Raw genomic sequence first — 24272 nt, forward strand, 5'->3', positions numbered from 1 at the left:
TGTGCTCAAAGCTCTGAAGGATCAGATATCTGGTGAGGACACAGGAACCTATGAAGGGGTTTAAAAGAACCATCCAGGAAACATGTGGCATTCAAAGTGGCTTAGGTGCAGTGCTCTCACCCTGATGAAGGTCATCGTGCAGAGAGCCGGCGTGGCTGGGGCTCGAGGGAGGAATCTCTGAGCCAGGCACATCCCCATTGGGTGTTAAAGAGATGTGGCAATTCCAGCCAGTCTCAAGACCCATCTTCTCAGCAAACACCTGCAGGAGAGAGGACACAAGATTTTAATGGAGCTGTCCAGGCCTGAGCTTTGCAGACCAWTGCCATATTGAAGCCTGAGGTACCTTCTGGACCCATTAGCTAGCTGAAGCAGATTAACCTTAAATTGCACAGGAGCTAAAGTCTTCAGTCAGACATGCAGGGGCCATGCAAGTTCAGGGGGCTCTRCAAAGACGGCTTACCTTGCTTTTGAGCTCATCTTCCAAGGAGAAGTAGACAAAACGAATGCAGGCATTGACCAATCCATCAATGAGGCGGACAATGTCAAGACGGGCCTGATACTGAGACGAGACCATCCCCATGAAGATCTGTCCGCTCAGAGCCTGGATGCAATCTTCTTTCTCCATCACTTCCCCAATCCCTTCTTCAGGCATGCAAACAACACGCAGTCACATTGAGACACAGGTGGCCATATGTGCATGCAGACAGCAGCACACATGGTGACAGAGACCACCAAAACAGCACCACAGGGCCACAGATTCCAGGTACACAAGAACATGCAGATAAACACACACACACACACACGGGGAAAATGAAGAGACRTCCATTTGTCCCAGCATACCCAGTCCCAGAAGCAGTTTCAGAACATCCCCATAGACGTGACCAAAAATACATGTGTGAAACATGGAGCATGGAAAGGGAAAAGACAAAAGAGAAAATGGATCAGTCACAAGAGAAAGGGCAGAAAGGTTAAGGATATATGCTGTATAATGTTCACATGTGCATTTTAAACACACCATACTGTGCTTAAACAACATGAGAAAACTGTCGGAAGCAGACAGGCATCAGACTATGAGGAGTTGATGCAAAGGAACTGGAACTGGATCGTGTTCCCTCCAGCGCAGCTGCGCACAGATTCCTATAGTCTGCCAAAGCCTGGATGACAGGGCTCCTTTCACCATCACCACATCAGCCTGTGGTGAATGGGAGCTGAATGCAGCACGAGGAACAACATAACCAGAGATTTCACACAGTTACAAGGCTCTCTGCACGTAAGACTGAAAAGTGTTTAGAAGCCACTCCATTGGAGCTGCCTCCCAGCTGTCTGCAAGGATGTTACTCTCATTTTACAGAATGGGAAATCAAGGCAGAGAGAGGTCAAGACTGATTTTTCCAAAGGAGCCTTGGGAGTTATGCAATGGTATGTATTTATTGCTCACTTTCTGGTGCTGTTCTGGAGGAGACGTTGTACAATTTGAGTTCTACTTGGAATCAGAGCCTCCAGCCCAGCAACRCAATCACATACCATCAGGCAATTAACTCCTTTGAAAAACCCAACATAGGTGATTTCCATAGAACTGGAGAAACAGCAAGCCAAGCACCAAAAACCCAGAAGTCTTGAATTTCACTTGCCTGCTCTAAAGAAGAGATTTCCCACGAGTACAAGTATTTCTTTGCAAGCTTCAGTAACTTAGCTAGAAACATACTTGCCAGCAGCTAAATCATTATTTCCTTGGGAACTGCATCTACTTGAGAAAAGTTTGGTTCTCCATCTATTTCAGAAAAGTGTTGTTCTCCATTTCCACGTGCTGCTCTGAGTTACACCGTTGTGGCAGCTCTAGACTGATCAGCATCACCCAGCCCCACAGCAGCCCCAAGCACAGGCGCCAGAGGAGAAACGTACCGTCCGAGCTCCAACTGTTCCTCCGACTGCTCTGCTTGATGGGGGTGGTCCCRGGCAGCTCGCAGCAGGTGAAGATAGCGCTCTGCCCGGGCACCTGCACCAGCTCTATGCACTTGCCGTTGAGCTGGGAGGACAGGGCGCAGTGCATGGGCTTGTAGGCGAAGGCAGAGCAGTACCCCGAGAGGCAGGCCCGCTGGTAGAAGTCCAGCACCTTCTTCCTGCACGGGAGGCAAGAAGAGGACAAAAGTAGAGAAATGTGTGGCCTTGCTGACTGCGTACGCGGAGGTTCAATGCAGACACCACCAGGTGGGTATTTGGAAAAATGTGTTCTGTGGACAGTGGTAAGAGACTCTGAAAACCTCTTTCCTTGTTCTTTCTGCAGCCTCTACGCTGCAGGCAGTGCTGGGCAACAAAAACGTATTCCAGCAGGGACAGTGCTGAACATTTCTGGTGGCTCATTTGACAAATGGATGGATAGGAATGCAGTACTTTTTGAATACACTTATTAATATAATATGCTCTATATGGTTGTCAGATAATTCAGGAAGTTCACTTACGACAGCAGAGGCTTAATTCATCAGAGAGAAAGTTTATCTGTAGGCAGATAAACACCAAGGAAGGAACTGACAACCCTGACACGAGCATCCATAGCTCATAGATACTTAAAATAATAGACTATTCTTCCATCCTCCATAGTCTGGGTCCCAGGAACTGTATTTTAAGTCTCCAGTTAGTCAGTCCCTGAGCATTCAATACTCAATATTCAGTCCCTGAAATAGTGTAAATTTCCTTCTCTGTGATGAACTCACAAAAAAAAAAAAAAAAAAAACCCGAATGTGGGATTTTTTCTCTGGTTTCTGAGATGATAAATATTCCAAAAAGGACCACTTGGACTTATGTCACACCGAGGATAAGCAGATTTAGTAGAACAAYGTGCTGCTGTTCAGTGAAGCCAAATATACCAGTCTGCTCAGCAGGCAGGAATGTAAATTCAGGCTATAGATGAAGATAGGACAGACTGTCAGATGTCACTGCAGGACTAAAAGGAGGCAATGCAGTATGAAGTGGTTTGAAACTACCCACAGCAGGCAGAGTCGATAATTTTGTGTTTTATGTAAGATAAGGCATTTCTTGAACAAACAGAACTCCTTGCCATCAGCATATGACCTCTCTAGAAAGTATGGTCCTCTATATGCTACAGTCAGTTTCCATTTCTAAGAGGTTGATATGTTAACAGACGCAGCAGGAAACGTTTTCCTGTGACAGTCCAACAGGTTGCTTGTAGCTGTCTAATCCTTTGCACTGCCATGCTTTCAACAACGGATTATGAGCAGAGACTGCTCATGTTCATAACATACTTCAAGCTTCTGTTAAATAGCTTAATAAGCATCAGTAAAGGGGGAATTTTAACACAGAATGACCAGGTTCCTTCTGCAGACTGGCAGAAACTTCTGAACGCACCAAACAACGAAGCTGCCTACCTGTCAGAGCCAGAGAGGGGGTAGATATCAGTGCCATCCCAAAAGTCCGTGCAGGCCTCGAGGATGATGTCGGCTGTCCCRTGGGAAAACATCTGCTCAGTGCCTGAAATGGGAGAGAAGGGGTCRGGAGCAGCACCCCTTCAGGCGCCCGCCACGGGACTTCACACCAACTGCTCCTTCATTTGTTAAAAGTGTCCCCACAAAGCTCCTGGATCCCCTCCAGACACCCCCCTTCCTCTGTTAAGAGTTTTGAATCCCTGGCAAGAAATAATTCAAGACTGGATGAGACATATTCAGCTGTTATTTGCCCAACCATGAGTTAAACAAACATAGTCAGCTCCTATTCATCCCTTACAGCGTGTAGCAGTCCTGCTCCTAYGGAAGGACTTGTTCCTCTGGGGCAAAACTTGTTCCTCTATCAGCACAACAAACACGACRATACCCTCGTGGGCTTCTTCTTGTGATGGGATAAGCACCGGTGAYGAGACTATAGGAATCAAAGTCTGTCTATAGAGGAAAATGCAGTCGATTTTAGTCTGGGAATGGACCTAACAGGTAACAACCATTCTCAAATACCTTCCATTGACGTGGCAGAGGACTTAACAGTGCGACATGTTAACAGCAGCCTGTTTCACACAGGGATCTGGGAACCAATTAAATGAGGACGGGTCAAAAGTTCAGAATCACAGACTATAAAAGAATAACTCACGTCTTGACCAGGGGAAGAACTGAAAATCAATGGACCCCAGAGCTTGTTCTATTTTTACTTCTGTTACTTTATTCTTTAAAAGACTTACTACTTTTAATTCCCTCTTGTAGGCTGGAGTGTTACAACGGGTCACCCAAAAGCGTGTGATGCTACTTGTCTGCTGCAGGCCCCAGGCACAGGACACMACGTAAAGGATGCAGGGCTGCCTCCCCTCCACATTTCCTGTTTTGTTTGTGCTGCTCCATTAACATTGCGTGCACGTAGACTTCCCTGTCTAGGTTCCCTCCTCCAGCTGCTCTGCGATTTTGACCCCAACAGCTTCAAAGCTGATCTAATGAAAAAAACATCACTGCCAAGAAAAATGAGCCCAAAGGCCTCTTACAGGCGCTGCTGCTGACTGCAAATGCTCTCGCTAGTTGGTGGAATCATGAGCCAAGAATACCCACTAGCATAAATCAAGCAGGGAGCTTCAGGAACGCTGGAGGATTTTCCAAAACACAGCAGCTCTCTGCTCTCTACTATAAATAGACATCACAAGCCAAGTTTATCAGCATAACAAACCTCTAAAACCAATGGGAGCAGTGTGTGAAAGAAGGAGCTTGTTTCAGAGACACAAAGAAGTACTTGTGTGGGGCCCTGGTTAATTTGATTATATAAACACCTTGCTTTCCACCTTGCTCCTACGGTCAGACAGTTCTTGCTGGGAAAGAGGGAAGAAGGGATGTTCATGGATTCCTATAAAGTCTATGCCCTGGGTGCTCGGGAGGATGTCTATCCACTCACAAGTGGTGGGATCTGAGCTGCGCAGCTACAGCAAGAGAGGACAGGGAGTATCAAGTCATTTTACTCCACTGAAAACATCAAAGATCTTTATTTCCACATGTATATTAAGGAATGGGAATATCAAGTCATTTTACTCCACTGAAGACATCAAAGATCTTCTATTTCCATGTGGTATTAAGGAATGGGGAGCAATGCTAGATGGTCAAGCACGTATTTCAGTGGAACATATAGATGAATTACCTCCTATTTCTCCTATAAGCTATAGAACTTATCACATATCTCCTTCTGACTTCAGCACATCATGGGAGCGACTGGGTGCCAACACTTGTTCACAGGTATTAACTCAACAGAGGTTGGTTACGATCATCTGGTCTGACTCTTCTACATAAAAACAGCCATTCGTTTTCACACAATAATCTGCATAATCCATTATTTCTGTCTCCAAGTATTCTAGAAAACTTCAAGTGCTAAAACTGTACAGCATCTCTATGTGAAAGGTGTGCCAACGGTTAACTAACCTCACTGGTAAAATTCCTGTTACAACTTACTCTAGACAGCATAATCCAGGTCACACATGTACTCGTCTGAGCTCCAGCCTCTGAACTAAACCGTTTAAAAATGAGGATAAGGAGTTGAAATGAGGCAATAGTAACAGGTTTTCTCTACACTGAGAATCTCTGCACTGGAAAAATTTTGTTCAAAAGGCAAGACAGAAGCAATCAGGACAAACGAAGAATCTTCTTCACAGATTAAGACAACAGTTTGAGATGAACTGGCCAACATACTAACCATACTTGAGATTCAACATAGACCAGATGTCAACTCCAGAGACCCAAGATCAGTCAATTCATTTACCACTAAAGGACCAAGAGCACTTAGGGGCAAGCTGGCAAACCTTGCTGAGGTGCTTTAAGGCTTCACCATGCCCAGCCATGCATCCCTTCCATCCTAGCCCATTCCCATTAGAATAGAAAGGAGCAGAAGGAATGGAAAAGTCAGCATGGCCTCAGGTGCTGCAGGTGGTGTGATGCTTWGACTACAGCTTAGACTACAAAGATAGTGATTTATCATCTTGGTTATCAGACARATTGGCACCACTAGCTAAAACTTGGGGCAATATTTAGCCATGTTCAGTATCAGTTTCTCTGATACTTCTTCTGTAATGAATTCTATTCAAAAGCACATTAAAGAATTACCTTSTTCTACTCTGCTGTTTGGTCACAGAAAAGGTAGCACAGTCAAACAGGCTTCCTATGACCYAAGACTATCACCCCATAGAGACCCTGGACTGCTCCGGTCTGACATTTCCTAGGTTTCCTATGGAAAAAATCCCTCCCTCCTGAGCTTGATGCCTGAAGAAGAGGCAGCCTTACTGGTAGTGGTGTCCTTCACAAACAGGTTGATCATGTGGCTCAGAGGTGGTCTCCTCTTGGTGATGGACGAAAGCTTCCCCAGTATCGTCTCCTTAACCACCTCATCACTTGGCAAGCGATATAAGGCCAAATAGTTCTCCTGCTTGAAAAGGTCTTTGGCACCCGGCATGAAACCTTAAGTATGAACATGAAGAGGAGAAAAATAAGGTTATAACCAAAGCACAAGTTCTCCCTCCTTCTTCCACACCCTCCACTTTAGTTTTCTCTTATTCTGACATCTCCCTAGCAATAGGGAGGTGAGCTGTTCTCATTGTGCATTTACACCAAGATCGTTCAATATGATGAAAAAGCCCTCAGAATGACTAGGTGTCATTAGTAATGACAGCTTTTAGTCTTCTGGTTCATTGGAGAGAGGAATTGTGACACTGAAGAACAGGCATAGAAGAGAGTTCAAGAGCTTTCAAATATTAATCCTGGTGTTGCCTCTGACCTCTTATCTCCTCTGTGCCTCAGTTTTCCCATGTGTAAAATGAACTGAGGTACCCCATATCACCTGTACCTAATGTGCTGATAAAGCAGTACTGTAAAGACAGGTCACCTATCTGTCCATTCTTTGTGATAAAATTAGTCGTCTCAAGCCAGAAGAACACCAAGCCTAAATATGACTGACTAGAGGTATCCTTGATATAATCTGTTCCTTTGGTAGGATCCACAATAGCAAATACGGCAAAAGCAACCTCTTTAATACCTCTTAGCCTCTTTAATATCTCTTTTGACTTCTTAGCAAGCCCAAACCAAATGATTTAGCTCTGTAACCCCTCTATGGTTTCAGCCATTTCTCTGCTGACAGTTCTGACTTCTCCCTGTCSGCTTCTGCTTACCTATCAGCCTGGCAAGCTCACAGAGGCCCCAGGGCACGTGAACAGGCAGCACAGCATTGTGAGTCTCCTGCAGGGCGATGTTGCAGAGGTGGTCGGAGAAGCGGCACAGCCGCTCCGTCACACTGGCATTGCAGAGGTTGAGCAGCACATTCAGGCCCAGGGGCTTGAGGGAATTCAAGTGCATCTGCCAGTTGGAATCATCAAACTGGATGCAGGAGGGGTTCTGCTGGTCCTGGGACAGGCTAAGCATCTCCAGGTGGTAGTCACACACAAAGTCTTCAGCCTCACAGGCCAGCACCTCACTGTCACCACCACCAGCCTGGTCCGACAGGTAGGAAAATCCAAGCTGGTTACAATGAATACAGCTTGTCTTCCTCAGCCTACAATCCCACAGGGCATTCCCAATTACATTTCCCATTAACAAGGAAGACTCCACAGGTATAATTCTGTAACTCAAGGGCCAGGACAAGAGACTAACTGTACCCTTTCTGTATGACTTACCTGAGTATGTTCCTCCTCTCCACCCTCCGTGTCCTTGCTAAAACTCACATTGGACCCAGAGGGATGCTTGCTTCTGCTGTTTGGCTTTCGGTGGGCATGGGCATCGGGAGCCTTTGGAGGGTCACTAGACCAGTTGTTTCTCTCTTGCTCATTGGTGACATGGACTGTGTCTGCCAGGGGGCCAGAGAGCAAAGCATCTCTTTCATGGGGCTGCAAGAGACCAGTTAAATGAATGGTGGAGATTCGGTGGCTAAGCATGAACCACAAATGATTCGCATGCAAAATGGATTGATGTGGTGACAGAGAGAAAGGGAAGAGAAGACGCTGCCTTGGGACTCCTGAGAAGAGGACCTGGTCCTCACTGCTTTTTCATCTTTCAAGTAAAGAATTATGGCCATAGGACTCCTCTACAAGCATAGAGATTCTTCTTCTCTATGCAACCACAAACCCCACAGTTCAGCYGCCACATTCAGGAACCTGATAAGGCTGTTTTGAGTATGTCAGTCAAACTATGTTTGATGGATTACAYGGATTATGTATCTCTCACCTCTTCTTCCATCTCAGGGTGGCAGAAGGACCGTGTAGAGAGCTCATCAGTCAGGTCTTCATGGCTATCATGAGGTGGTTCCACCTTCCCACTGAAGAACAGAACAGTCTCTGGGCTGGGGTTTGGCCAGGAAAGAATTCCCTGCTTGTCTACACAGCAGAGCACCTAGAATATGCCACGATATCCACAAGAGAGTAAAAACATGTTTCAGTGTTTATGCATAGATGTAAATACTCAAAAATCTAACAAACTCAAGGGAGGACAGAGAAGACCCTTCTCCAACCACTTTCTGCATGAAGAAATCCCACCTAGTAGAGAGTTCCCTGCTCCAGCAGCATTGATGGTTTGTTTAACACTCGCTTTACCTCAAGCTATTGTAAGATTAGGGAAGGGAAGCAACTGCTGAACCTGTTTCACCAGCTAAYACCTTATTGGGATCAGAACCAGCTGGCACTCAAAAAGGATTGAAGAGGTTGCAGAACCAAAACCAGAGCTGGAAAATACAGACTTCCRGTTAGATACCATGGGATTGTCTCTAACCATTGTTTTTCTTTTTAAAATACACTGCTTGGACAAGACAGTTGCGAACTTCTTTATAAAGGGGGGTGCCTGAGAGGCCTCTACTGTGRGCACGATGAATTGATCACTAGCAATCTGTGTCTTGGGAAGGACAGCCTGAATGAAGGAAATGAAGCCTCGTGCAGGACTTCTCCTTCACACAACCCAGCAATACTCACAGTGACGGATCCCAAACTATGGAGCAAGCTGGAGGTGAAGCTCAGAGTTGGAGATTTGCCTTTTAAAACACACAGGAAGTGGCTCCAGATACAGCGTATCATTTCCTGACAAGGAAAGCAGAGGATATCAGTCAATTAAGACTCATTGGAGAAAGATGAGGGAGGAGAAAGAAAGAGTGGAATACAGAATTACCTGCCTTCAGGTTCAACACAGTGTTACATTGCAAGATAAACGTCCCTTTCTGTGAGATCCAGAAAACTGGTTGGATGTTGATTTTTTCCAGGAAAAAGCTTTTTTTTTTTTCCCTCTTAAAAAGATTCTAACAGACTATTAATTGGACATCCCAGGCTTCCCTCTCCGCATTTGATCTTGGAGCTGCCCCCATCCCCTCTGTTCTTTCGCTTTGGCTTGATGAAGGAGATTTTCCTGCCACAAGCAAAATATTTCACTGCTTTCTGACATACACCAGAAAAATAAGAAGTTACTTCATTCCCATAGCAGCTCTGAACAGCAGGACTTGAGAGGCACCTTCTTCCGGACAGAAAAGGCTAATTTCAAATCATTTGCAATATTCAGAAGAGTAAAGCTGGACTCAATGTCAAAGTTACCTCAATCTCTGGTCAACAGAGCAGCTTTTACATGGGAAGGTGTAGGAGAAAGACATGCAACCTGCACACATAGCAAATTAAAGCAGCAAATAACTGACAACTGGCACAAGCGAAGGGTTTAGGAGATCAGAAAGAAAGGAAAAGGATATTGTTCTGCAGTGAAAATGGAAGAAAACAATTCATAATAATAGTACCTGAGAAGATACCATCTCTGTGTAGCTGCTGAGAGTGTCCTCTGAAAACTTAGCAAGCTGCAGCAAGAGAAGAGACCAGTTACTATAATTGTGCTCAGAAACGTGGCATGAGGAACATCCCTCCCTAAATACTGTGCTTTCCAGAGAGTAGAAAGCCTGAGTCCTGCAACGGGGGAATTGCTGTGCTGGGACAGACCAGCCCAATCCATCAAAGCACAGGATTATTTCGCTGTCCATTTGTGAAGCACAAGTGCTTGGCACTGTGCATCACAGAATGAAGACACAGTCCTCACCTCAAGGTCTAGAGAGAAAACAATAGTTATTAGATTGGGAGGAGGCTCTTTCTAAATGGGTATTTTAAAATAGAAAGAGCCAGTATTGAATGATCCAGATTTAAGATATATGTGTCTGCTAAAAAAAAAAAAAAAAAAGAGAGTTTAAAGAGAGGAGTTAGAGAAGTGGAGTATCTGAAACACAACACATACAGAGGAATGAAGTAATGAGTATGGAATATAAGTAGGAAACAAAAAGAAATGCTTTACAGAAGGGCACCACCTCAGGGCTCSTGGAATTACAGTGAGAAATTTAGTAACTCAACACCTGTGCATCCAGCACAAAGGGATTCCATAGTAGGTGCCATTTTGAACATGGCAATAACACTTGTATGGAGCAAAACAATACCCCAAATAATAATGCACCACTATGGCTTTTTAAATGGATGAGTCGAATAAAACTGAAAGAAGTCAAGACAAAGCTGATACAAATGATTTAAACAGAAAACTGTGATGGATAATTAGAAACTTATTAATAAAATTTTATTCATTTTAAAAAAACCCACAACTCCACAGTAAAAGTTTAGAAGTCTGGTTTTGAGAGAAAGTGAAAATAGAAATATGAAGTAACATAAAAATAAGAAAAAGTATGCCAGTATCTAATTAATACCAGTGCACTGCTTCATGAAGATAGGGAAATTGTAAACGATATTACAGGCAAGGCAGACATGTTAAATAAATATTGGTACTCCATACTCAGTGATACACCATTTGATAACTCTGAAATATTTTCCATTCTAACACTAGCTACTGAAACGAAACATTTTTAAGCCAGCAGGTCTAGACAGCTCTCTGATTATTATTACTGATTTTGAGCACGGCTTGAAGCACGGGTCAAGTCCCAGTGCACTGGAGGAAAGTTAATGTTGTGCCAACGCCTGAAACGGATAAGGAGAACAACCTAGTTACTGCAGAACCCCAGACAGACTTAGATTTCAGACAGAATAACAGAGCAGCTGATATGAGACTCAATTAAAAGGACAGAAGTAGAATAACATAACCAGTGCCAAACAGCACAAGGATATAAGTATTAAATATCGTGACATTATTTTTGACAAAATTACAAATTAGATTGATAAAAGTAATTGTTTTCATGTAGAATATATGGTACTTACACTGATTACAAAATGCTCTAATCAGTTTCCTAACAAAATCAGAGTAATACGAGAGCAATAGGGCCCATATTAAATAGATTAGAAAATGTGCTATCTGCAGATGGAGTAGAAACGGAGGAATCATTTTCGATGGGCTACTAGCTCAAGCAGAAAACAAAATCATTATTGGTACAGGCTGCAAACTGGAAAAGATTGGGGGCAGGAACAAATACTGACAAGAGCAGATCACCACTACAGAAAATATAGGCTGCTAGGGAAACAACAAGCAAAACCCATGCACACCACTAGGTACACACACAAGGTCGCCTATGTAGGAGCAAAGATGCAGGCTGGGTTTACAGGACGAGGGCCCTATCTCAGAAAACAGCAGGGACTTGGAGGCCACTGGAGACAATCAGCTGAACAAGACCTGGTCATTTAAAGCCATGGCTAAAAGGTCTAATTGATCCTTTGTTGCATTAATGGAGAAACACGGAATAGAGGCCAAATTATTTTGATATTCAGCATAAACACACAGGTTTTGGAATATTTAGTCTTCTTTAGAGACCTGTAATTCTGCAGTGATCCTGAAACACTGCAGAAACAGAGGAAAGCCTAGGGAAAGATTATAGGTTGGAAAATAAGCTTATAGTGATTCAAGGTGCTTGAACTGTTTACTTTGTCAAAGAGATTATACAAGGGAATGTGAGTAGCTACCCAAACACCAGAAATTTAATTGAGGTGCTCTTAAATCTGGGGTAAATGATGTGAAAAGATCCAAAGCTGGAAATCAGACACTACAGAAATTTACACTAAAATAGAGTGTACATTTTTAACAGTGAAGGTAAATAATTCCTGAAGCAACCTATCAAAGGCAGTACTTTTCCAAACAAACATCAAATTCCTTTCTGGAAGGAATACTGCTGTATTCCAGTAATAGTAACAGCCCTTGAGGCAGAGGCTCCTTTAGGGACCACAGGTTTGTGTCATGTAGGATGTCCGACTAATTGGCCAAAAGGGTCTCCTATCACCTCAAAAATCTGGAAATCAAACAGCTTGAACATGATGGGAGGGGGCAGAAGGTGGACAGGAAAGTCACACAGGCCAAGTGATCGGAGAGGAGATCTTACCTGCTACATTTGGAATGGAGTAGAGGGAAGGAAGGTGTGAAATAGTGAGGCCAAGAGAAGACTGCCCTAGTCAGAGGGAGAAAGACCAAAGCACATCACAACAGTTGTTCTGCAGGGACAAGGAGCAAGGATAATGTCTGAGATGTCACAAAGAATGAGTGGCGTGGACATGTGTGGAGCTCAAGAAGAAGATAGGGAAGAACAAAAGGGAGGTGCAAGTATAAGTGACAAGGCAAACTGAGATGCTCAGACGATGAAGCAGGGAAGCCAAGGAGTTCTGGGTTTTCGCTGCCAAAGAACAAGGCGTGAGGAGAAAGAGGAAGGTTTCAAGAACAGACATCATGGGTGCTGAGAACAGATGTGAAGGCAATGAGGAGAACCCAGTGAAAAGAGATGGTGAAGGGGCAAAGAGATGTCACTGATGGCAGTAACATCTGTCCCCCCTCCAAGGACACCRGCAACTCAGGTGTTAATGTTATGTGTAACCTATAAGGAAAAGAATAGAAAACAGACCTAGGGCCACAGAGTTCAAGGAAGGACAAAAAGGAGAGAGAAGCTGTGTCCAAGCACGGGCGTAATAGAAGTCAGCAGAGAAGATAACACAGTGCAGCTCCTCTCTGCACTGGGCAAGAACAAGAGACCTCTGACACCTGCTAGTGGAGTCCCGTTGGGATCACACACCCATCAGACTTCCAACCTTCACCCCTCAAACCAGCAAAACCACCAGAAACTCTTCTTACTCCTGACCTGCAGCCAAGGCCACGTTGGAAGCAAAGTCCCAAAACTCAAGAAAAAGTTACGCTGCCCACAGGTCCTAGCGGAGGACTGCAGGTGAGCTCATGTAGCCCATCCCTTCTCAGCAGCTCAATGCTCCCTAGTTAGAGACACTACATGGAATTTACATCCCTGCAGAGCCCTCTAACTGATTACATTTACACTTGTCTCAAACAAACAAAACTGAAATGTCTGACCAAAAATAAGTCACACTGTGAAAAAGGGACTAGGTGGGATACCCAAACATTCAACAACAAAAAAAAAAAAGTGGATTCATCTGCTGAATTCATTGTGGTTACTTCACAGAGCCCTTCAAAACCCTGCCCTTTCTCTCTTCAACACCTTGGTGTGGACAGATACCTACCAGGGAGGTGGATGAGGTCTTGCTCATCTGGGCCAAGACTCTGGCTTCTCCAAAGGCTGTAGCAAGAATCCACAGGACAGGAAAGAGCAGTGGAAGGATGGGCAGGACACCATTCACCTGAAAAAGAACATTCCTGATTACCAGCAAGCACAGAGACACCAGGGAGTCAGGCCGGTCACGTAGTCTCTTTTCCACCCAGTGAGAGGATGGGTAAAAGGCAGGAAAGAAGGAGACAACTTGCAAACCACTGAAAGCAGAGACATGGAGAAGCACAGAAGGGGAGACTCACACACCCTTAGGGGATTGTAATGAAGGAGGACATGAACAAATCACACCAATTTGTTGCTGTTTTCTTCCAGAATTTTGGCAGAAACTCTCGGCATTTTAAAGCAAAATATACATATTGTATATATTTATATATACATATATATTTTACATACATGTAAGGCAAACAACTTCAAGGGCTGCCTAGGAGGAATGGAGAGGTGGAGTTATTGTCCTGTTCCAGGACCCCTGGACCCAGCATGTGCAAGGAACAACATGCACAGGATGTTCCCGTGGGATGGAGCAAGTTGCTGATGGAGGGAACTAGCCACTGTGGTGCCTTKCGAAGGAAACATGCAGGGGAGCTCACAACACTCCCTTACCTGTAGCTGGAGAAGAGTGTACTGCCAAGAGGCAATTCCAGGAGCTTGGAAAATGAAGCGCACAGCGTTGGTGATCAGGAAGCCCGCCTGCCATTCAAACAGAGGGGACACTGTCAGCAAGCCACCAGTGCTTGCAGAGCGGGATTTTTCATTTCCTTTCCCAGCCCTAGCAGAGTTTAGGAAATCGGTTGTTTGGCAGCTGCAGTGCCTGCCTCCACTCTCACTGCTATGTGGAGGTGGCTCCGCATCTTCACTCCACTGAACTATCCAGTGTCAGTCAGTTGCATGAGTTAGTGCCTGGCCACAATTTCTTGTTGATGGCTGCAAATTCTTCACCTTTACTGACAACAGACAAGCTCTGCTCAACAGCAAATGCTTGAAATGAAACCTACCAGTACAATGGGGACCGCGTACTTCAGCATTACTGACTGCACAGTGAATCTCTCATTATCCAAGGCTGTCACAGGACGTGACAAAGCCATTTCCAGACACCACCTGAAAAATGAAAAACAGCTAAGGATGTCAGCAGTCCACAAGATCCTAACCCTGCACTTTCCTCCCATGTAATCTTGGCAGACTTGATTAGAATATTGTGTTCACCCTGTGCTATGATGGGGACCCTCCAAAAGAGCAACCAAATTYTGTCCTAACAGCTTTGCATTGGCCATGGGAAATTTGCAGCACCGTTAATGAGACTTCCTGGATCTCTTCTCCCACTGACAGGAGGCCTCCATGGCTCAGTGTGTACTTTTCTCTGAGAGGACATTCAGATATCCACATCTCCAGTTGCCCATAGGGTGTCACGTCACTGATTACACACCCTCMAATAGGAAGACCATCTTCCTCTGTGGAGACCATTTACTGTCCTAACTACTAACAGCTGAAGATTCAATAGCCTTAACAAAGAGAATATCATCTTTTCAAAAAATGTGGTTTCCATTCCTACTGAAATGGGTGCAGTGATTGTATAACAGTGTCTCCACAACTCATTCCTGGTTTGTTTGCTACCAGAACTCACATTTTTCCAACAAGACTCCTTAGAGCAGCAGCATTTTCAGAGGGGAAAAACTGTTGTTGCAGATTATTCTTCCCTACAGAGTGACAGTCCTGGCCCTTGAGTTACAGAAGATGCCCCTCATCGGAAAACTGTGAATTGATCTTCGTCCTCAGGCTCAAAGTTTGACAACTGATTGAACTCACCTCACATTATCAATTATTGGGGTTTTCAGGACACGGAAGAGACGATACAGCTGAGGATTCTGAGGTCCCTTCTTCACTTCTCCTCGCGGGGAAGGTGGAGGTGAGAAAGGTGGGAAAAGATCTCCTGGCTCCAGAACAATGTGCTCATCGTCCTAAAATAAAATTGAGATGGTCTGAAGGCCACCAGAAGGTTAGGACCTTGGCGGAACCCTGCTGCGAGGGCCTGGGGGTTTAGCCCAGCAGTAGCCCTCCCACTGCAAGTGACACAACTTGTCACCGTTCGCTCTCTCACCTCTCAGGAATTCATTAACTAAACTGTTGCTTCAAAAATGAGACAAARTGAAATGCTTGTAAGCCTTGAGCAGTGACAAAGCACATCTGGTTACTTCATGAAAACTGGCATTTGGAGTGGAAGTTACAGTAAAGCACATCAGTAAATTTCAAGCTTAAAAGTTTTGCCAATCTTCCTCATGCAGCAAAGTCTATTGTCTTCATAGGGAAGACACAGTCTGTCTAATAAAGCACTTCCTTGACTGAATTAGTTTCAAATCACTTTCAAAATTAGAAGAAATTAATTACACCAATAAGCTGTGCACTGGAAATTAGAATATTAAGAAGAAAATGCTGGGCAATATATCTTCCATCATCATGAATCAAAGGAATAAGACAAGTGAGTTACCTTAATCCCTCTCAGAGAAGCAAATGACTCCTGGCCTGGCCTCAAAGCAATGACATCTCCTTCTACTAACAGGCTCACGGGTAGATTGACAAGATGACCATCCCTGTAGGCCCAATGGAGGGACCAAGATGGGGCATAAGGCATGTGAAGGTCGGGGTACATGGAGTCTGGCCATTTCACCTCTTTGCCAAGTGTATCTGAAAACACACAGCATGAAAGAATGAAGTGCTGACAGCTCTAGAAGGGCCAGTCACACTACATCCTACAGTGGCTATGAGCCTCCCATCCTAATATCAACTCATTCCCACTATCTTCTACAATTCTCTATTTCTCCTTGATGGCTTTTCCCCCCTTTCTCATGGTTCAAAGGTCTCTGCTGAGAAGATGGTCAAGTACAGCAATTTATTTCCTTCTGCTTTGTGTTGGGGTACAACCCCACGGATTCTTCTCTCATCATCTTCTTGTAGGAGGATATGTTTGTAAGATATTCAAGTTTTGAATTATTCCAAAGCATAGACATAACAGATGCCTACCTGATAACATACAGACCGGCAGCACATGGCCACATGACAACTCAAAATAACTATTCTGCAGGACAGGCTTGAGTACAGCACAATCCTCACAGCCTCTTTCTGAGTAGCATAGGGCAAGACTACTAAGCTTGGTGACCCAAGTGATCAGGTTTGGAGGAAAATCCAACAAAGGAAAAAACCCAGAATGCAACTGAGAGACAAATGAATCAGACCTCACCATTTATCTTATCAATGATTGTCTGAAGTCTCCTCTCCACCTCTCTGCACTTCAGCCTCTCTTGCCGCCCGATCATGAAGAGGTCCAGGAGGAGAAGGAGGAAGAGTGCCAGGGCATTAACTATCTCAGCACCTTGGCTTTGCACAGCAGAAGGAAAGAAAGCAGAAAGCAGATGAGGTTTGAATACATGAGCAGAATACACTGCCAACCACTCACAGAGATAAATGCACACCTGCTCAGTTGTTTATTCTTATATCCCAGAGACTCATGTCTAAGAAAGAAATACAGAGGAGCTGTTATCATGCTCCATTTTCAGGATAAGTTCAAGAGAAGTTCCAAAGAACTTGTCTCAATACAAAAATACCCTCACAAGATACAATCAAGTCAAGCTGTGGCTCACATGACAGCACAGTTTCTTCTCCTATGAACTACAAACTTCTCCAACTCAGTATCAAAATCCTTCTTGACTTACATTTTTTTTAAAGATCTAGGGAGAGAAGAAAGAAAAGGAARGAAAACTCATTCTCTCTCCATGAGTCCACTTGGAAGCAGCATTAAGTTTGCTGAAGTTTTGTGTGAGGGACTGAGTGGGACAGAGTATCAGTGTGAATACGCTAATGTCTAGACAGAACGAGGGACAACACTGATAAGTTGGTCACACACAGTGCTCAGAAGACATAAAACTACCCCCATGTTTCAGGCAACCAGGGAAGGGTGCTTTCCTTACCTCCCCTGTGGCTGGCTTCCATAGCAGCACAGCAGCAACAGCACTGCCAGAAGCATGAGAGATGCTCCAGGCCAGTGGAAACAGGAGCAACGGTTACCATGGTACAGAAAGCTGCTCCTCCACACCTCCTACAACAGCAGAGCGGCAGAGAATCAACAGTCACGAAAGGAATAATAATAAAAAGAAAGCTTATAAAAGCTGAGTGCAAAAGGGTGAAGGCAGCAGCTAACACAACTATGCAAAACCTCTCAAAATGACATGGGGCTCCCCAGATTAGTTATCTGAGTGCTAATGGCTCCTCAGCTGGGCAGTCTGCATGAACACTCTCTGCTTTGCTCTTGCTTGGAAAGGTAAAAAGGCTTCTGTGCCAGGCTGCTCTATGGTGACCGACCCAGAGAGGAAGATTTTTGACATTTAATTATGTGAATAAACACTACCACTTCGTATTCATAAGTCAGCCAAACACGGAGGGGCAAGGGGAGACTGTGTGAAGTTCCACAGCTCTTCCTCTCCACCTGATAGAGACCCCCAGTGCAAACGGTCACCAGGGGCTTGAGGGCTTTCCGYTCTCAAGACCACTTTTCAAACATAATGTTGAAACCCTTAAGTCTCTCAGAACTCAAGCCAGGCTACTGTGCAGCTCCAGGAGAGCAGGGCTGAGAGAAGTACACTCTAGGGTAATGGCTTGCTTTGGTTCTTGAGGACATTAGCARTTCTATAGCCAGAAGTTCCGCAGCAGCAGGCTGGAAGGGAACGCTGCCAACCTTCAGTCAATCCTCAGCTTAGCTTTGACATCAGATGACTGAGTGCCCAACCTGGTGCTATTTGGCGTCTCACCTTCCAGGAAGTCACTTTTTTCCGTTCCTTCTGATGTCCCTCCAGCAGCGCTGACAACTGATCTCTCAGGATTGTGAGGGCCTTTTTTGTGGTAAGGCCCAAACTTGAGGTCATCTCATCCTAGAGAGACAGAAAAACAGTTTAGTGCTTTTCTTCTGGGGCTTGTTCCTGCTGAAGTGCCTCATACTCCTTAGGACCAGTCAAACTCGTAATTTCCCTGAAATCTTCTTCCCTCCTGTGAACTTTAGACTGCTGGCTGGAATTGGAGCACTAGATACCATCAGGTAAACAAACCGGTCCTGACTGTGCCAGATAAATACTCTACCAAAGTAGAGCAGCAAATCATTTCTGCGAAACAAGACTCTGATCTGCAGAGACTAGGGATGATACAAAGGAAGCCTGCTCAGCTCCGGGAGGTTTCACAGGCTTGAACTGCGACCGACCTGCAAAGACCGTGGTCTTTGCCAAAATCAATCTTTGGTGATTAGCCAAAGTAGATGAGCAAGATCTCGACACAGGCAGCCATTCCAGAAGGAGAGACCACCTGGCTGCAAAGATGAAAACTGGGATATTCACTTCCACCCCCATTTTATTCAGAATCAGATTTACTTACTGTGAGCTTTGCCCACCAAGTGCCTATCTGAAGCACAGATAGATGTGCTGGAAATTTAATGACACCAATCTTTTTTTTTTTTTTTTGTTATTGTTGCTCTTTTGCTAAAAGTAGTTCAGCTCAGCAGCTAGCTGCAAATATCAGCAAATCTAAACAAGATGTTTCTGATTCCCACAGCTGCTGGGGCTGCATTTTGGTGGCTACTTTGACATGGAAGCTCCCAGATTTATGTGCTGGGCCATAAATCAGCTTAGGAGGAGACTCCACCATGTGCTCCTTCTTCTGCACCAGGAAGCACTGAACTGTGAGACCCTCCAGGGCAGGCACTTGCCCTGGAAGGAAGCACATGCCATCCAAAGCATTGCTGCCTCCTCAGTCAGGGAAGAGGCAGCAGGCTGCAAGGAGGCATCCTAAGGCACTGCCACCTGGACAACACTGCCGCAGGCCTCTGGCATCAAGAGAGCAGGGTAGGTGCTTGCATTTCTGGGGCTAGAACACATGCAGTTCTACCTTCCTTTCAGATCAGAGACTGCTGAGAGGTACTGTGAGTACCGCATTGCTGTTGGTGAAGGAACAAGGAAAAGCAGATAGGCGGCTGCCACCGGCATCACGGTACTGGTCGATAAATGTTCTTGTTTGCTCTTCATGGTTTAATACTGCACTATAGCTGTGTCTCAAGGAATCCCACCATGTTCATTTCCAGGCTCAGGGCCACAGGGGAATTCTGAACTGCTGGCTCAAGAAATACCCCTGCTGCAGGAGTCTTTCCTAGGTGGAAATAGATATACAAGCAATGCTGCTCAACTGGAAAACCGAGCTGCCAGTTTCATGAGGGTTAGATGTGAATACAAGGCCAGCACCAGCAGAGAGCCAAAGCTATTTGACACTGAACAGGAAACCCCAAAGAAGCTCTTGCAGAAGGGCAGATACAGACACCCTGAAGGTACCAGATAAACCACAGAGGATATCCTGCATCTTCAAAATGCTCAGGTGTACCACGCTGTTTGCACAACGCAGTCAGGAAGCTTCCCCCATGGTGCCCACAGGTGACATTGAGCCCAGCAAACAGCAGAGGCAGGAGCTGCAGCTCTTGCTGCCCTCRCAGTCACGAGCCCCAGCCTGGGCTCCGGCTGCAGCTGCTCTTCCTGCTCCGTAACCGAGCGGCTTCACGGTGAACATCCAGTGAGAGGTAGCCTGGAGTTCAGGATGGTGCCATCCAAACTGCAACACGAGTGTCAAGAAGGGGTACGTGGCTCCTTCCTAAACTAGCACCTACTCCACACCTTGGAGAAAACCCCAAGCAGCAAATTCTGGCCAGGAAGACTCTAGCAATGCTGCTTCAGCTGCAGCTTTGTAGAACTAGAAATAATGCTGCCATAATTTTCATCCTCTGTGTCAGTATTAGGGAATAAGGGAAGCAGTGTGATCCTCAGAGGCAGCCCAGGTCCACGCACTGCTGAGCTGGATCCAGAGACACCTCGAGGAGCTGCAGAAGAAGCAAGAGCAAAGCTGCACTTCATGCCAGTGGCTAGTGGCCACTGTGTCCCCTACACACTCCTAGAAAGAGCAGCTGTCCTATCAGCGGGCAATCGGAGGAAAAAGGAGCAAATCCAAAGGAGCAAATGTTCCTGAAATAATTGCACACCTGCTCCAATCTCTACCCCCAGAGTTAGGGTGCCATCAGATGAGGCAACRCGAGGTAAAGACAGATGTGCCCAAGGGAGCAAGTGAGAAGGGGCAAGTGGTAAAAGAGGCCATGCTGGGCAGGGAGAGCAGCAGGGAGGAGAGCGATGATTAAAAACGCCCCTTGGGGAGCCACCTACACCGGGGTACAGAGCAAAAGCTGCAGGGCCCCGCGGGCCCCGCGAGCGGCTGCCGGTGCCCAGCATGGAAGCACAAAATGAAAGGGACGGGGGAAGAGCCGCCCCAGCTCCGGCAYGGGGCCGCTGCGGGTTTCGCAGCAAGATCCGCCCTGCTCAGTCATCAGCCGCTAATGAGGCATTTTTCAAAAGCCCCAAAGTCCATCTTTCCACAGGGCAGCCCTTTAAGCTGCCCCAGAGGGGCCTTTTCTGCCTCTCAGCAGCTGCAATTGCTCTTTCTGCCTCAAAGCAGGCAGTGGGCACCCCAGGGTCAGGAAGGGCCTCCGCGGAGGTGGCAGTTCATTAATAAAAGGCTCGGCATTCACACTCATTAAACATTCATCTTTGCATAGGGAAGCTGCATCTGAAGAGAAACTCAGTAATTTCAGGTAGAAGCAGAAAAAGCTAGAAACCACCCATGCACGTTTCGCCCGAGGCTTCCTCCAAAGAAGAAAACCAAAACAGACGCTAAATTCCAGGTTACGGTAGCAAGCCCCATGTGGGTATCATGGGGTTGTGGATATGGCATTTTAAAAGGCCCATGATGAGAGGGAAAAGAGCGGAGGAGAAAACAAGCAACCAAAATAAGCAGCCTAGAGAGCACCTGGGCTCTGCTGCAGCCAACGCGGCCCCGGCTACGACAGTCTGGGCCCGCGGCGTGAGGGACGGCGGGTAAAGGAGGGTGACGTGAGGGGTGCCAGGTAAGGGACAGTGACGTGAGGGATGGTGGGTCAGGGAGGGTAACTGCTGCCTTTGGCCTCACAGAGGAGATCATGTCCCTCAAGGAGCTCTTGTCTGCAGCGCGCTGAAGAGGGGAAGGAAAGGAAGGCTGGAAAATGAGTTCATGTTCAGTTTCTGTAAGTATCCTAAATGTTAAATTACTGCTTAGCTCACCTAGAAACACCAGGAAGGGGGAACCTGGCCTAGATTTAGCAAACACCTGCTCCTTTGGAGCAGGTCTGGTTCCTTGGGAGGAGTCCTCCTCCTCATTTCATGGCTGGAGGACACAGAACCGGAGACTCGTGGTCTTGTCTTTACCTTCCCTGCTCATCTGGCACATTTGGGGATCCAAGTTGGCARATACCCAGTGCAGGCTGATCCGGGAGCTTGTTTAAACCTACAGCCCTGTCTGTATTTTGTAGCACACTTGTCCAACTTGTATTAAAGCAAAACTGGAGCACAAACACCTACTTTGCCTTATAAAAACCACCTTCCCAGCTGCTTCTGCAGATACCTAAGCAGATTCAGTCCAGCAAAGCCACAGACGTSCTCTGTCCTCTGCGCATTCAAGTCTCTTGCAGAGTAAGGGCTCTTCATCAAGAGCGCTGTGCAATTTAATATAAGTGCCTTGAAAAAGATTGCTAAGCAAACAGGGGAGCAGAAAACAGAAGATCGACCAGAAGCCTTAATTTGCACGGACTAAAGTTCCACTTATCTGAGTCAGAGGTGTGGAGAGCCCCTACCAGGCAGGTTGTTTCCTTCCTTCCATGTTAGACCCCACTTTCTAACACTTGGACCCAATTGCTTTTCAGATCTGACCAGCTGGATGAGAGAGCCAGGGCAGCAGGATGTTCTTCCTTCTGAGAGCTATTCTGCATTCCTCTGGCAGAAACAAGAAGATAGTTTTTAATTTGCCAATGCTCTTTTGCAGGCTTTTCCTCTCTTCCAGAGCTCACACCTCCTGGACGCCAGGCATTCTTCATGGCTTGGAAAGCCCACGAGCAGGAGGGACTCCCCCAGACACATTGGCATTCAGCGCCGCAAGCCGGATTCTTGCCTAGGATAAGGCACAGTGCGACCCACAGCTTTTATGGTTCCCATCAGGAGGATGCAGCCATCAGGCACCCCTGCACGCAGTTTCTTGTATTTCTTACTGCAAGACGGTGCTAGGAAGGGATTTATTCCCTTCCTTTTCCTATTATTTTGGTTCTGAAACAAATCACACATCAGGACCACGACCGCCGAGTTAATGCTCAGGCTGCCGACGATTGTATATTCACTGTACAAAACTATAGAGAGGCAAAGCCAGAGGACGGGCCATTCCGGGCAAATTTCCCATTACAACCTACACCCTCGCACCCACAGAATCACAGAATGGTGACAGACCCCGTTGCATTGGGTGCTTTTCTGGGTGCTCACCTGGTTACTGATGCAAAGAAGTCTGATTCCTGAGAACAGGGCTTGCCCAGCGACCCCGACTGCATGAAATTTCCACGTTCACAACCCACATGAGATGAAGAAGGAAAATCTTTTTGAATTAAGACTCTGCACTAAACAAGACACCCCAATTCTGCTCTTACTCCTGCCACAGATTTCTCTGCAGCAGTGGCAAAATCGCAGACTCCTCCGTGCCATATTTTTTATACCTCTTTAATGGGACCACCACTTCCCTGCCAACTGGAGGCGTTGTGAAGACTGGAATATTCACCAACCCACCTGAATACYATTCACAAAAGTATAGAAAAAAGAACCACGATTATCTGCATGATTCGGGTAGCTGCATCGATCACATCACAGCTCCGTGGGGACCACTGCCTTCAAACCAAGGGGTGCAAGGAAAGGCACCAGAAAGCCCAACCAACACAGCTATTAAACTCAGCTAAAACGCCACCTGGCACCAGCTTGGCAGCCACCGTGCAGCCGTGGGTGCTCTCAGACCACGGGCCACAGCTGGTCTGAGCACAGCAGTGCCCAAACTAATGCACAGAGTGATGCCAACCACTGCCTCCTTCCCCCATCTGCAGCCTGCAGCATCACGGGGCTGGTGACAAAGGTGCTCGGGGGCTGCGGCCGGCGCGGTCCCTGCGCCGCACGGCCGGCCCCGCGGAGCCAGCGCCGCGCTTGCTGTGCACAGAGCCCGTCTTGAGGCAGGCAGTGCCTTTCACGGCCGCCCTGCAGCAGGGCCAGATGCCAGAGCAGCCCCTGGCTGGCGCCACGCGTGCTCGCCACCCGCTCCGCAGCCGCATCGCGCCCTGCCCGTCCCTTGGGCGAATCCCCGGCCACGGCGACCTGCCCGCCACGCTGCTGGGTTTATGCGGCGCTCTAAAGCTCACCTGCACACAGCAATTTTCGAGCCCTCATTACCACGTTTTATCTAGCTAAGATATTTCCCCGGGCTCTGAAAGCTGTTGGGGTCCATACGTGCGCTGGCTGCAACACAAATACAGGGGTTTACGCCAGTGCATGGCTTGCTCGGGATGCTCATCTCCTCCCGAGGCCGGCGATGCTCCGAGACGCAGGGAACTTCAGCACATCTTTCATCCTCCCCCCTCTCCTTGTTTGTTTTCTCCCGATCATCATTCCTCTAGCAATCTCTAGGGAATTAAAACTATGACACAGCCCCTAAGATGCACTGTAAGACATATTTGAAAGGACATGGAGATTCAACAGCTACAGATCAAAGCTCAACAAGAAAAGGATAAACTTGAGACATGAAGCAGAGAGGCAGCAAAGAGGAGATGGCAGCTCTTGGCCCCTCTAGTTGCTTTTAGAAATCAGGCTGCAGTTTAACRCAGAGCTGCATCCCCCCCCTTCTCCAACACCAAAACA

The 24272-nt window shown here is 46.4% G+C and overlaps 1 protein-coding gene across 3 annotated transcripts in view; it reads right to left on the reverse strand.

Moving 5' to 3' along the window:
- The window catches only part of TMEM94 (transmembrane protein 94), a 39085-nt gene that overhangs the window by 10164 nt on the left and 4649 nt on the right, over positions 1–24272 (reverse strand). For 2 of the 3 annotated variants that reach the window (XM_026046770.1, XM_026046769.1), the window contains exons 2-19: positions 18252–18371; positions 17415–17542; positions 16688–16824; positions 15938–16134; positions 15259–15410; positions 14451–14553; positions 14059–14145; positions 13412–13528; positions 9718–9774; positions 8915–9019; positions 8178–8342; positions 7631–7840; positions 7130–7448; positions 6249–6422; positions 3384–3486; positions 1903–2120; positions 461–642; positions 121–259 (exon numbers count right to left, since the gene is read on the reverse strand). In XM_026046770.1, the coding sequence (XP_025902555.1) occupies positions 121–259; positions 461–642; positions 1903–2120; positions 3384–3486; positions 6249–6422; positions 7130–7448; positions 7631–7840; positions 8178–8342; positions 8915–9019; positions 9718–9774; positions 13412–13528; positions 14059–14145; positions 14451–14553; positions 15259–15410; positions 15938–16134; positions 16688–16824; positions 17415–17542; positions 18252–18371 (2713 nt within the window). The remainder of the gene's footprint in view (positions 1–120; positions 260–460; positions 643–1902; positions 2121–3383; positions 3487–6248; positions 6423–7129; positions 7449–7630; positions 7841–8177; positions 8343–8914; positions 9020–9717; positions 9775–13411; positions 13529–14058; positions 14146–14450; positions 14554–15258; positions 15411–15937; positions 16135–16687; positions 16825–17414; positions 17543–18251; positions 18372–24272) is intronic. The other variant, XM_026046771.1, reaches the window with a different exon arrangement.

This window comes from Nothoprocta perdicaria, unplaced genomic scaffold (genome assembly GCF_003342845.1).
Source record: "Nothoprocta perdicaria isolate Ctin4 unplaced genomic scaffold, notPer1 scaffold_46, whole genome shotgun sequence".
NCBI classification, from domain to species: domain Eukaryota; kingdom Metazoa; phylum Chordata; class Aves; order Tinamiformes; family Tinamidae; genus Nothoprocta; species Nothoprocta perdicaria.